Source organism: Monodelphis domestica, chromosome 2 (assembly GCF_027887165.1).
Source record: "Monodelphis domestica isolate mMonDom1 chromosome 2, mMonDom1.pri, whole genome shotgun sequence".
NCBI classification, from domain to species: Eukaryota; Metazoa; Chordata; class Mammalia; order Didelphimorphia; family Didelphidae; genus Monodelphis; species Monodelphis domestica.
In genome coordinates this window covers 62,543,825-62,557,514 of record NC_077228.1, presented here as the reverse complement: position 1 = coordinate 62,557,514, position 13,690 = coordinate 62,543,825, and the positions used below count along the sequence as shown (strand labels likewise).

The following is a 13,690-nucleotide window of genomic DNA, read 5'->3' as shown; positions in this document are numbered from 1 at the left end:
CGAACTTTCTATCCACTATGCCATTCTCCAGAATATTTTTATTTTTTAAAAAAAGAAAAGAAAATGGGAATTTAATATGAAAATAAAGAAATAAAAGTATTTAAAGAGGCAGAAGAGAATCTTGATATGAGTTTGGATACTGGAATACTTTCACCCACACAAAAAAAGAGAAAGCTTAGCACAATACCTGATATTTGGTAGGTGTTTAATAAATGCTTGTTGATTGATTGAAAGACCTTTGGATTCATGGCACTAAAAAGACAAATTTAAGGCTCTTTTTAAAAGAAGAGGGAACTGGAAGCTCTGAGGAATAAACAGTTACTTGTCCTATAAAGAAAGATAAGGTGAATCCAGTGATACTAACAGATGAGAGACCATCAGATAAGGTCAGAGGAGGAAGGGACAAATTGGAATTATTCATTGATGCTCTAAAGGTAACTAGGAGGTGTTATACTACATAGAGACCATGAAAACTTTCCCAAAGGTTGCAAAGAACTGGGGCAAGAGACGTAAGAGCCCAGGAACCAAGGTGTTTTCATCACTGCTGTCCTTAAAAGTCAAGGAATACAGAAGAGAAGAACAGCTCCCAGCAGGAACGGTTAAGATGTTTGAGTTTGTGATTTGAATTTCTAGATTATAGTTAAAAATATAGAAACGGACAGATCCTGAGCCAAGTATGGAGTGTCCTTAACACGGGCTGTTAAGAATACTTGGTAGACTCTAAACAATCACCCTAGTGCAAATATTAATAATATGGAAATGGGTCTTGATCCATGATCCATGTTAAACCGAGTGGAATTGTGTGTTAGATACGAGAAGGGGGTAGGGGGAGAGGAGAGAAAGAACATGAGTCTTGTAACCATGGAAAAATACTCTAAACCATCCAATTAAATAAAAATTAAAAAAAAAGAATCTATTTACATGGAATCTTGTAAAGTTAATCAAAGGGACTTTAACTGAAAATTGTCTGAAAAGAAAGGGGGAGGGAGAAGAACTCTGCCTATTACCTTTACCATGCTAGATACCATAGAAAATAGCTAGCCATCTAGCTACCTTCTCAGAAGTCAGTAGAAAATATTTAATACATGCTTGTTAATTCTAGACATTAGCCTGAGGCTATGCAAAGTATATTATCTAGCTTTTGAAAGGAGACAGGATAGCTCTGAGGTCCAGCCCTCAAGAGATCTGCCATCAAAGGTGAAAGAGTCAAAGTGAGCTATAGAAGGATATCAGGGGTAAAACCTGAAATCAGCAAAGATGCCAGTAATAAGAAGACAGTTAAATACCTTGAGCACAAGCAGATAACTCATCTGAAAGAATATTAGTAACAGAAAGAAAGATGACCTTCAGGAAATCTAAAAGAATCCAAATATCTCTGAATATTTCAAGACAAAGGAAAATGAATCAACAACTAACGAGGCACAGGATCCTGTGGGATCCAAGAGAATGTGGAAGCACAGCATGATGTTCCTTAATGGTTCAAGGGAAAAAATAAATTGCTAAAGCAGAATTTATGGTCTGAACAGCAGGGAAGGTTAAAGAGAAAGGCTGAAATAAGGGAAAATAAAGGAGGAAATTTTGATTTAGTGATAAGAGGGTATCCCACTGAAGAACATTCCCATGAGGAGTGGAGAGGGAGAAGAGATAATGGATGATGGGAACCTTAAATAGGTACTGAGAGAGTATTATGCCTCCATGGAAAGGATCCTGCCTCAAGAGAAGGGGAATCAGAGTTTCTGTGAGCAACTAGTGTCCAGAACAGTAAGGAAGACATGGCCCCAGACAAGAGATTTCATGTTGAATGGGAGGGGATAAAGAGAGAATGATCATGGGGAGGGAAAGAAAGGGGTGATAAAGAACCCCACAACCCATGACCCAGGAAAGTTTTTTACCATATGGTAGTACAACTATCCTCTCTATCTCCTGAGGTACAAGGGAAATAAATAAGAAAGGGAGGGGACAAGATCTACAAAGCAATATATCCAAACTATTTAGAAAAGAAAACTCACAATAGGTACCTGAGGATGCTTTTAATTCTATGAGGAATACAGAGGTCGAAGAATCAATAAGTATAGTCATCTTGAGTCAAAGAGTAAAAGTCTAAAAGAAACAGAGTAAGAGAATGAGAGAATGGGATCCTTTTTTTTTTTTAGAAAACGGCATACCATTCATTCATGTCTAGAATGTTCTTTTTTTCCATTGACCACCCCCTCCAGATAGTCTTTTAGGATTCCTATCATCCCCATTTCCCCAAAGTCATCTCTGCCTCCTCAAGTTTTCCCAGAGCACTCCTCAGACTCCATTTCACTGTAATGACTAAAATTCTCTGGAGACCGTATCTTAATTTATAATTATAATTAATAAAATTAAAATATAATTTATAAATATAATTAATAAAATTAAAATATAATTTATAAATATAATTAATTTATTAAATAACAAAAAGCAGTTCAGAGAAAAAACAAATGCCAGCTCCATGTGGACAGCTGTACCCCCCCCCCCCAGCCCTGCACACCTACTTACTTGGGTTTCCAGGATAAAAAGCCCCTACTTCCTCCCCCTACTCCAGTTTATGCTCTTTGACATCCCTTTTCCAAGCCCCTTTGATTGGAGTACTCCCATCTCACTCTGGACAAGAGGCAGGTTTTTGGGACCAGGAATCTCAAGACTTTTAGAAGGCAAACATGGTGGGCAAATCCACTTTTCCATCTTAAGAAGCTTGATTACAGATAAAGAAAGATCTTGTTTTACCTTTATTCAGCAAGGGGTGGGGGCTAGGGAAGAAGTACTATTGTATTTTCAATCTTAAGATTAAAACTTTTTTTCCCCTTTAAAATTCAAAATTTGGGGGGGGCAAAGAAAAGGGTTCAGGCTAATATTCAATCTCCCCGCACTACCTTATGGTGAAATTACTTCTATTCATTTTCTGGCTCCCATAATAATTGTAGGCACCTTGAGGACAGAGACTTTGGATGTAGTAGATACTTAATAAATATTTTAAGTACTTAATTGAATTAAATGAGAGGTAGCACAGGAAAAGCTAGTTTCAAATCCTTCTTGGCATAATCTAGCTGTCATTCAATCTCTCCCGCATGCCAGTAAATTTTTAAGCCTATAAATAACATATAAATTGCTCATCTCTTTTGATAGGGGAAGTTTTCACATTCATGATGAAATCACACAAGCCTGGAGCTCCTCTCCATTTACCAAATTAGATTAAATCTATGAGATAGATATAGATAGATGATATAGATGAGATAGATATAGACAAGAATAGGCATGGCTGACAAAAATGGGTGGTGCTGGTATTTTCGGTTATCCTTTTTTAATCTGGCCTCTCTTTCTGCATTTCAGGGACTGATGTGATGCTACTTGAGGATTACAGTTCCGATGACAATCCTTCGCGTTGTACTTGCCCTCCCAAGAGACGGAGTTCAGTGACCTTTGAAGATGAAGTAGAACAAATGAAAGGTTTGTTCATTTGACAAGTTGACTCCCAGAAATCATAAGGAAAGTCTGGGAAGATTCCCCAGGCCAGCCTTTGTATAGAGCGCCTGCCTGTTGAATTTCTTTTCTCCTCCCCCTACCCTCGCCGGAGTTGCTGTGCCCTTCTTTTAGCCAAACTAGAACTTGGAAGGCCTTATCTCCTCCTGGAGGGCTATCCTGCTGGGAATCCGATTTGGTTGCACGCCCTTTTCATGCCTCCCATTTCTTTCTACAGAGGTAGCAGAGTTAACAAGCCAACAATCCACAATAAATAAGCATTTATTAGATGGAGCACTGGGCTTGGAAATGGGAAGACATCTTCCTGAGTTCATCTGATCTTAGACACTTACTAACTATGTGACTCACTTGGTTGCCTCAGTTTCCTCATCTGTAAAATGATCTAAAGAAGGAAATGGCAAACCAGCCCAGTATTAAAAAAAAAAAAGAGTAGAAAGAACCCTGAATTCAGGAGACCTGCAATTGGGATCTTAGCAGCCACATTATATAGTTTTGTGGCCATGGAAGCCTTATCCTCTTTGAGCCTCAGCTTTCTTAGCTGTAGAATGGAAATAATAATACACTATCTACTTCATATATTTGTTGTGAAGAATTGCTTTATAAATATGTACTGTTGCGATCTGTCACATGGACAAATATTACCCAATAAAAGATACTTAACTTCCTTGGGAAAAGACTGCTGTATGGATCTTCAGTCATGATTATGGTGATGGTTCAAGGCTGTAAAGCACTTTGCATACATTATCTCCTTTGGCCCTTACAACAACCCTAGGAGCTAGAGAGTTTATTATTTTTATTATTGATTATATTTTACTTAGGAGGAATCTGAGGCTTCAGGAGAAATGGGAGTTTGAGAAAACTCAGACTAGTTTGTTCTTCAGTTTTATATTCCATTTGGTGCTTAGGACAGTGCCTTATCCATAGGAGGTGCTCAGTATTGTCTTCCTCAGAAGCCCCTCAGTCATGGTAGCTTGCAGGAATGATCAGCTCCTTACTTCAGATCAGCTCTGCATCTTCTATCCAAAGCTCTTGGGACAGTGAGTCATCAGAGGGATGGGAATTGGACCTGGTTATTGGTTTTAACCTCTCTCTCTCTCTCTCTCTCTCTCTCTCTCTCTCTCTCTCTCTCTCTCTCTCTCTCTCTCTCTCTCTCTCTCTCTCTCTCTCTCTCTTCCCCCCCTTCCTTCTCCCTCTCCTCTCCTCTATCTCTTCCCCCTCTTCCCCTCTCTTGCTTCCCCCTCTCCCCCGTTCTTCCCTCCTTTTCCTTCTCCCTCTTCTCTCTCTCCCCCCCTCTTTTCCTTCTCCCTCTTCTCTCTCTCTCCCCTCTTCCTTTTCCTTCTCCCTCTCCTCTATCTTTTCCTCCTCTTCCTTCTCCCTCTCCCTCTCCTCTATCTCTTCCCCCTCTTCCTTCTCCCTCTTCCTTTCCCCTCTCCCCCGTTCTTCCCTCCTTTTCCTTCTCCCTCTTCTCTCTCTCTCCCTCTTTTCCTTCTCCCTCTTCTCTCTCTCCCCTCTTCCTTTTCCTTCTCTCTCTCCTCTCCTCTATATTTTCCTCCTCTTCTTCCTCTCCCTCTCCTCTTCTCTCTCTCCCTCTCCCCCTCTTTTCCTTCTCCCTCTTCTCTCTCTCCCCCTCTTTTCCTTCTTCCTCTTTTCTCTCTCTCTTCCTTCTCCCTCTTCTCCCTCTTCCTTTTCCTTCTCCCTCTCCTCTCCTCTATCTTTTCCCCCTCTTCTCTCTCCCTCTCCCCCTCTCTTCCCTCCTTTTCCTTCTCCCTCTTCTCTCTCCCCCTCTTTTCCTTCTCCCTCTTCTCTCTCTCCCCCTCTTTTCCTTCTTCCTCTTCTCTCTTTCTTCTCCCTCTTCCTTTCCTTCTCCCTCACCTCTCCTCTATTTCCCCCCCTCTTCCTTCTTCCTTTCCCTCTCCTCTTTTCTCTCTCTCCCTCTCTCTGCCTCCCTCTCTCCCTCCCTGCCTTTAGAAGCTGCCAAATCCTCCATTCTCCACGTGAAGGCCGAAGTGCACAAGTCCCTGGACAGCTATGCAGCCAGCTTGGCCAGAGCCATTGAAGCCGATGCCAAGATTAGCATGTTTGGGGAGGAGGCTCTGCCTGGAGTACTATTGGCAACTCGGACTGTGCCGGGGGGAAGCTTTGCGAGCCGCCGAGGCAGTCGAACTCATACTAGCCAGAAGCTGCAGCTGCAGAGCATTGACGAAGGAAACATTTAGCTTTGAGACCATCAGTGAGAGTCCGGAGACACCAGTCGGGGCAGGGACTATATACCATTCTATATGATGCCAAGAAATCAAAACCCTTACCAATGAAGCTGGGGCCCTGGATTGACACACTTGGTTTTTAAAGGACAATGTGGGGAGCTAATATGCAAGCACCAAAAAAAAGAAAGAGAGAAAAAATGACAAAATTGCTACAGTTGGGAACTAATTTAGGATTATTGTTAAGCTGTAGCCAATCTTCTAGGTTCTGATAACCTTTTATCCCTGAAGGGAGCCAAGGCACATAGACAAACAGATGTAGCCTGGCTCTGCTTTATTTGGAGAGGACAGTGTTGTCAGGTCCACGAAATTGGGGCAGAGAAATTTGAATGTAGCACAGTCACCCTGGTGAGTGGGCTGCTTTACTCATCACCTTCTTTACTTAGGGATCCTCAGAGTGGGTTGTACTAAGAACCTTAGAAAGAGGCGCATGCACTTTCTGGAGAGGGCATCCTTCTCCATCTTCCCCAAGGGCATTGGATGAGTGTCTTGTTCTTTGGGTTGGTTTGTGTCCTTGGGTCCTGTGTGCTGTGATTCAGTGCACGCTGGGGAGAAAGAAAAGCGGAGGGCTTGTCCAGCAGAATGACCAGCACATGAAGAATTAAGAGTCCTAAGAGCTGGTGTCCAAGCTATCCACCTAGCTGGTTTGTGGGTGCTTGTGGCTAACGCTACAGGGGGAACTGAGTTTGTCCTTGCCAGAGAGTAGATTGAGGACCAGATCATTCAATTTGCTCATCCAAGGGTGTTTCTATTTCACAAGAAAGGGGAAAAACCACTATTCATAAGACAGAAGCAGGGTCATTGAGCTCGTTTTTCCAATTGAAAACTTTCGGTTAATGGCAGAGACTCGGTAGTAGAAATGGTGCTCAGTGCAACCATACAATGCAGCTCATTTTTATTTGGGGATGAAGTTATCCTCTCAATCCTCACTTAAATGGATTTCTATTTGTGATATAAGTGATCTTAGGACAGGACTAGATGGTCCAAAAGCTAGTCATTGCTTTTCAAGATATACCCCAGGACTTTGTAGTCATTTTTCTTTCACATTGAAGGAGAGAATGAACATGGGGCCAGGGAACAGTATTTGTATCTTAGAATCAAAAGTTTTAGTGTAGGCAAGGAAGGGACTACCTGGGGCATTTTTTTTTCAATCTACCTTTCCACTAATTGCATAGTCTCCAGGGGAAGACCGGCCAAAAGGAAATGTAGGAAAGAAGGATCTCAATTGTAGAGTTCTTCAAAGGTACCAAGAACAGTGAGAATGCGAGTTTCCTAAAGCCAGATTTTTCTTAGTTTTACCTTAGAGATTTGGCCTGAAGATTCCCATAAATTCCCAACTGAACCTAAGATTTCAGAAGCATTGGTTCCTTTCCTGTCATTTCCCTTGACCTGGATAGGGTGGGATTTTCTTAGGGAGAAAAAGAGCCATTCGTCATTTGGGGGTTTGGACCGAGTATGACTGAGACAGCATGCAATGGTGTAAGAAAGTTGTATAGAAACCCAGAAGACCTGGATTCTAGACCTTCTTCTAATGCATACTGGTTGTGTGACCCAGAACAAGTGATGTAGTCTTAGTCTTCTAAGTAACCTTCTAATAAGACTGTAAATTTTAGAGAAGGTGCCATCCTGCATTGGTAATAGAGGCAACTTCCTTACCCCCAGGAGTTCCCTAGACTTAAGAAATCACAGATCCAGTCACTCGCTCTCTGACCAGCTAGGTCTTAAAAGTGGTCCAGCTGTATCTGCTTTCAAGTAACCATTCTCCAAAGTTCTCTGTCCTTGTGACACTTCCATATGGGACACAGCTGAATTTGGAGGGTGGAAGCATTACACTTTTTATGCAATCATAGTATCCACTCTGTAGAGCAATGGGGTAAGTAAAAAGCATCCTTAGTTGTGTCTTGTAAAAGGTCTTATGGTATTGGCCCACGGTGAAATCTTGCTATTCTCCCCTTTTGAGAATGAGACCTTGGTTAACATTTATCAAATTTTTACCCTCTTATGTCATATGAAGATGAGATTGTGCTTAGCAGATGGACAAATGGCAGGAGAGCCCCTGAACTGGACAGCAAAGTAGGGATCTCAGAAGATGTTAAACCAGCCGGAATCACAACTGACTTAGAGGGTGAAATTGAAAGGGAATCCGTGTGAAGTTCTACCCTTGGGTTAAAAAAATCAGGTGCATTATGAGGGAGTTCTGGCTAGACAAGAGATTTCATGGAGATTGAGTGGACGAGTCCATTGTGCCGTGTGATACGGCAACCAGAAAATACTATGGTAATCATAAACTGCATTCAGTGAAACAATGTCCACAATGAGGGAGTTTATAGGATCATGCATCTGGGAAGTTCTGTCATATCCTTCATTTGCTGATAAGGAACCCAACCTCAAGGAGCTTAAATGACTTGCCAAAGGTCCTTTGTTGGAATTTGAACCCTACTCTTGTCTCCAGAGTCAGAGCCTTTGCACCATGCAATTAAAAACAAAAACCCTTAACCTTCCGTCTTGGAGTCAATACTGTGTATTGGTTCCAAGGTAGAAGAGTGGTAAGGGCTAGGCAATGGGGGTCAAGTGACTTGCCCAGGGTCACACAACTGGGAAGTGTGAGGCAAATTTGAACCCAGGACCTCCCAACTCTGTGCCTGTTTTGGGCCAGCCATCTAGCTGCCCCCTGCACAGTGCCATCCATAGGGCTACTGTACTCTGGACTTGACTCACATCTGGAGTCCAGAGTTGTGAAGGCTGCTGACAAATTAGAGCAGATGTAGTGGAGGAAGACCAGTTTAATGCGAGGCCATACAACGATTGATTCAAGACCTTAGGGATCATTTGCTTGGAGAAGAGAAGGCTTTTAGGGAGGCCATGACTCTTCAGGTATCAGGCTGCCATGTTAGAAGAGTAATTATACATGCAATCAGTCCCAGAGGGCAGAATGGCAAGCAATTGAGTAGAAACGAGAGAGAAATATATTTAGGTTCAATGTAAAGAAAAGCTTATTTTCGTCAATGAAAGCTTGTCCAAAAATGGACTAGGCTCTGTTAGGAAATGGTGCCTTCTCTGTTATTGCAAGTCTCCAAGTGGACATGGAACAGCAACTTGTTAGAGAGGCCGTAGAGGGAATTTCTGTTCCGATGGCCTCCCATGTCCCAGTTCTAAGAATCTGAAGGCCATTCTAAGTGGAGAGGAGATATGCAGAAGCAAGAAAGGCTGTCAACTGCCGAACCCTCCTGGGAGATGTGAAAGTTCATCAGATCTTTGCATCTCCCACCCCACCTGTCTGTAATTCCTGATATCAGAAAAACATTTCTTTCTAAAACATCCTCGTCTTCATTTTCCTTAGAATTTACCTGAGACAGTGTTTATAAGGGCTTGTATTTCTGACCAGCCACTAGGGACAAAAGGATGGAACTGGGACAAGTGACAAAGGATGAAGAGATAGTCTCTGACATTTCACCACTGTCTCCCATGTTGAGCCCAGCTGCTGGGGGAAGGAAGGGTGCTCTGGAATAATAGGGTACACCATCTGCCAGGTTATCTTGAATTTTTTCAGTGCATCAAAAGAATTTTTGGAGGGTGGATAGTCCAGAGGATGTCTTTTCCCTGAGTGGCTAAAGCTCCGGGGAAAATTGCCCTGGGAAGCCAGCTGGCACTCATGAATTTAGGTTAACGGACAGTATTAAGATTCATATAAATCTCTCTTCTTCAGTTTAGTTTTCTACAAACTAGTGGGTGCTTTATCTTGCCTTGTAAATTACCTTATTCAAGTTCATGGGTAGGGAAAATGTGTACTATGGCAAATCCTAAGATTTTCCTTTGTGTTCAGAAGAATCTGACCTAAGAGAATTTCATGGAAACCACCTGTCTGCCTAGACAAGGCAGTGTAAAAAAACAAAACTAAACTAACTTGGACTCTCCCAGTTCAGTTGAGATTTCTGGCCACATAAACTCCATCCACGCTTGTAGTGTCACTGTTAAAATGAGAAAACCTCTCACGACAAGATGGAAAGCTATTAATCTTCCAGTTGTCTGACTACTCACCTGAGTCATGACTCTAAGGTTGCTGCCTTCTCACAGTAATTCAGGGCACTTTATGGGCTGTTAAGCCTCCTGACTGCTTTCTCTCTTTTTACTCTGCTACAAAGTCTTAGAGCTTCAGTGATCATTCAGCACTACCAGTGTTTAGGAACAAGAGCCTCATAGGCTGAGGGTTTTTAAGGACTTTGGGGCAAGCAGTTGGTGGTACTTGAGGGACACACTATTGACTTCTCCATCTTAGGGGAATAGATGTTCAGAGTCACTGAAAACGATCACTTATCTTCATTGAAAAATGGGTTTAGGAGGAGGGATTAGGGTAACGGATGCAAGTTTGGGAGATTTGTATACATTTCATACAAAGAAATTGAGGGATTGTATATATTTTGTACAAAAAAATCCACAAATGACAGTTACAACATATATCAACCTTGCAGAGAAGTACAAAAAAGTGCCCTTTGCAGGTTTCCCTGTGTGTGATATTGAATTAAGCCAAATGTTTTTCAGTTCTTGCCCTCAATATATGGTTATAGGCCTGGACAGGAGGAATTTATCAGCCAAGCTAAATGTGCCCAGGCAAATCCATCAGCTGTGTCCACTTCATGCTTTAAGGAGATGCTTGAAATTCAGTGCATGAAGCCTGGTGGTATAGGTAAGGCGTACCATCGCTTCTAATTCTTCTGAGCTCTAAAAACAATTTCAAGAATGTAGAGCACTCCACTGGAAGATGTGTGAAGAGACAAAAGATAGGAAAGAGTGAGGGTCCAGAGGCAGAGCCCTCTTTTTTGGCTATACATGTAGGAACATGATGTGGCTTAGAGATCATCTGGATTAAGGAGTCTTAACATTTTTTGTATTATGGATGGGCTCCCTTGGCAAGCTAGCGAAGCCTATGGTACCCTTCTCAGAAAAATATTGTAAATGCTTAAAACAAAGTACCTAGAATTCCAGAAGGAATTCAATTCTGTTGAAATAATCAGCATTTTTAGAAAATGAGTTCACAGACCTTAAGTCAAGAACTGATCTCATCCTCGTAGATAAGGAAACTCTTCCAAGGTCACATACTTAAGTGTAATGATTCAAGATGGAGTTGTCTTTCTAATGGGTTAGGGAGGGAAGAAGCCCTCTCTGTGCAGCTCAAAAGACATGGAAGCATTCAGAGAAAGACACTGATGCCAGAAGACCAAGCCAACTGACTTGTACAGAGGAACATTCTCCAGACTTTGGCAAACTGAAGAACATGGGCTCTGTGGAGAGTATTTGTTTGTATGACCTTAAGAAACCATATACCCACAGGAGATGGTGGGATTGGCTCAGAGCACAAGCTAAATCTTCACAGATTACAAGAGCACAACTTTGGCCAGTGTTATGTTTATGTACGCGTATCACAAAATCACCGTGTTCATTTTGCTCAAAAACTCTTCAACCTTTTCCCCGAACAGTGTTAGCCAGTAGAGAATTTTAAATTTCTTTTATTGAACTGTTGACTTGGGTGTTCTCGCCTTAGCGTTGGAAAATGCCAGGCATCATAGAGAAAATCAACTCTGGATATAGGGTAAAGATGAGGGAAGGCCATGTAGTAGCACTGCCATATGTGAATAACGTAGAGGATGGAAGGCATTTCTTTGGGAGGTGTAATGATGTGCCACTCCATGACAAAGAGGCATGACAGGAACGTGTGTGTGTGTGTGTGTGTGTGTGTGTGTGTGTGTGTTGCTTACATCATGGAAAGTACCCGTCCAGGAAACCAGTATTTGGGTTAAAGTTTTGGGATTTTAAGCAAGCAAAGGAAGATTTGGGATTATTGTAAATCAGTATTTATAAGTAAATGAAAATATACTTTGAGCAGTTTTATTTCCTTAATTAAATATTTGTTTGGGTATGTGTGTATCAGTGTATAAAATATAAATGACTGACATTCATAAGCCTGGGGTCCTACTATGAGTTTCTCATAGACAAGCCCAATCAATTCCCAACCTCCTTTAAATTCCTACATGGTACAAAGGGGAAAGAAAAATAGAGAGGGGCAGAGCATCTGCAGGAGGCTCTCCAATTTTTCCAGGACCTTTATCCCATGAAGCACCTAAACTTTTAGAATATTAATTATGTACTTGTCTACTACTCTCTACTTTTCAAGTCTTCTAGCTTTCTTATCTCATTTGTTCCTTATGATATCTCAGTGAGGAGATGGGGCAGATACTACTGGCTCCATTTTGCCCAGAGATTTGGAGTAACTTGCCCATGGAACCTTTGGCTAGGTAGTGGCAGAACCTAACGCTGGAAGTTTGGGTTCTGGCCCCAAACACTGTAACTCAGAACACCTCTCCATCAGTTAGGTCCATGATTGCCTGTGTCTTCCAACTCCTTACTCCTACCACCAACCATGTTGCTAGGTGGGCAAGTAAAGGCTATTAATAACCAACATCCATAAGCATGAAAGTCAATCTTACTGATGTCTACTTTCCTGGCAGCTTGCCGTTCCATCCTCTTCCATCCACTCACATGGTCATGATCCTAATTCAGATTGTCATCACCTCTAACTTGGGACTCCTCATTGGGCTTCCTACTTTTAGTGTCTCTTCTCCCCAATCTGTCCACCAGAAAGCTGCCAAACAGACACTCCTAGAGCATGGGTCTGAACATGTAACTCCCCTGATCAAGAAGTTTAAATGGTTCCCTGTGCCTCCAGGATAAACTCCTCCCTTTGGACTTTAATAATCTGACTCCAATTTATATTTCCCAACCGATTTCTCGTTCCTCCCTCCTACACACTACATTCCAGACAAACTGGCTGCTTGATGTTCCCTCCACATATTATTCAACCTCCTGTGCCTGTGCCTCCCTTCACACCAGCTGTTCCACAAGCATGGTTAATGCTTCGCCTCACCTCTGCCTCTTGGAGCCTCCAGCTCCCTTCAAGTCTGCCCACGTGCCACCTCCTATAAGTGGGCTTTGCTCTTTTAACCATTGTTAATACCATTTCCCTCCCAAATTATATTGTATTTGCTTTGTATATATTTTGTACTTATCTGTGTACATGTTGTTTTCCTCCAGTAGAATGTAAGCTTGAGGGCAGGAACTATTTTGTTTTTGTCTTTCTAGTGCCTACAGGGTGTCTTGTACAAAGTAGGCACTTAATAAATGTTTGTTGAACTGAACTGAATGAGATATAAATCATGAGACTCCGTATACTCCACTGCGCTTCTTTGTAGAACCAGCAGTGACTCTCCATTTCTCTTAATGATCAATCTTTTCTCCTGGTAAGAAGCTGACTCACAATCTTTTAGCCATAACACTTAACATCTAAACTATAGCATCCATCTATCTTTTAAAAAATTAAATTTAATTTTTTTGTCCAACTAACAAGCATCTATTTTTTTCTCTCTCCTACCCTCAAACCCCCAGGTAGGGGTTGGGTGGGAATTCTTTATATATATATAATTAAGCTAAATAAAGTTCCCCATTTGGCATTTCTAAAAAAAGATCTCACTCTGCATCCTGAATCCATCATTTTGGGAGTTGGGTAGCATGTTTCATCATTCTCTGGAATCATTAGTCATTGTGTTGATCAGAGTTATTATTTCAAGTTTTCTTTGCAATGTTGTTATTGTACAAATTCTTCTTTCTGTTCACTCTGCATCAGTTCATACAAATCTTCCCAGATTTCCTTAAAACCTTTTGACATCCATTTATATCACTACACAATTGGCATGCAGTTTTACACCTGAGGATGGTATTCACCATTTTGCAAACATTGTTATGCGAAGAAGCATAACAACCAACAGGTCCCTCTTCCCCCTGGTAGACATGACAGTAGAGATGGCTTTGGGGACTAAGGATAAAGTCCATGAAGGTAACCTTTAGTCAGTATAGCAGCCATCAGAAGGAAATTA

General features: G+C 41.7%; 1 protein-coding gene across 3 annotated transcripts in view; it reads left to right on the top strand.

Annotated features, from left to right (window-relative positions):
• The window catches only part of GPR161 (G protein-coupled receptor 161), a 57,615-nt gene extending 44,660 nt beyond the window's left edge, over positions 1-12,955 (top strand). For all 3 annotated transcript variants that reach the window (XM_056815504.1, XM_007480729.3, XM_007480728.3), the window contains 2 exons: positions 3,355-3,471; positions 5,473-12,955. In XM_056815504.1, the coding sequence (XP_056671482.1) occupies positions 3,355-3,471; positions 5,473-5,720 (365 nt within the window). In that variant the 3' untranslated portion in view covers positions 5,721-12,955. The remainder of the gene's footprint in view (positions 1-3,354; positions 3,472-5,472) is intronic.
• Positions 12,956-13,690: the final 735 nt, after the last annotated feature.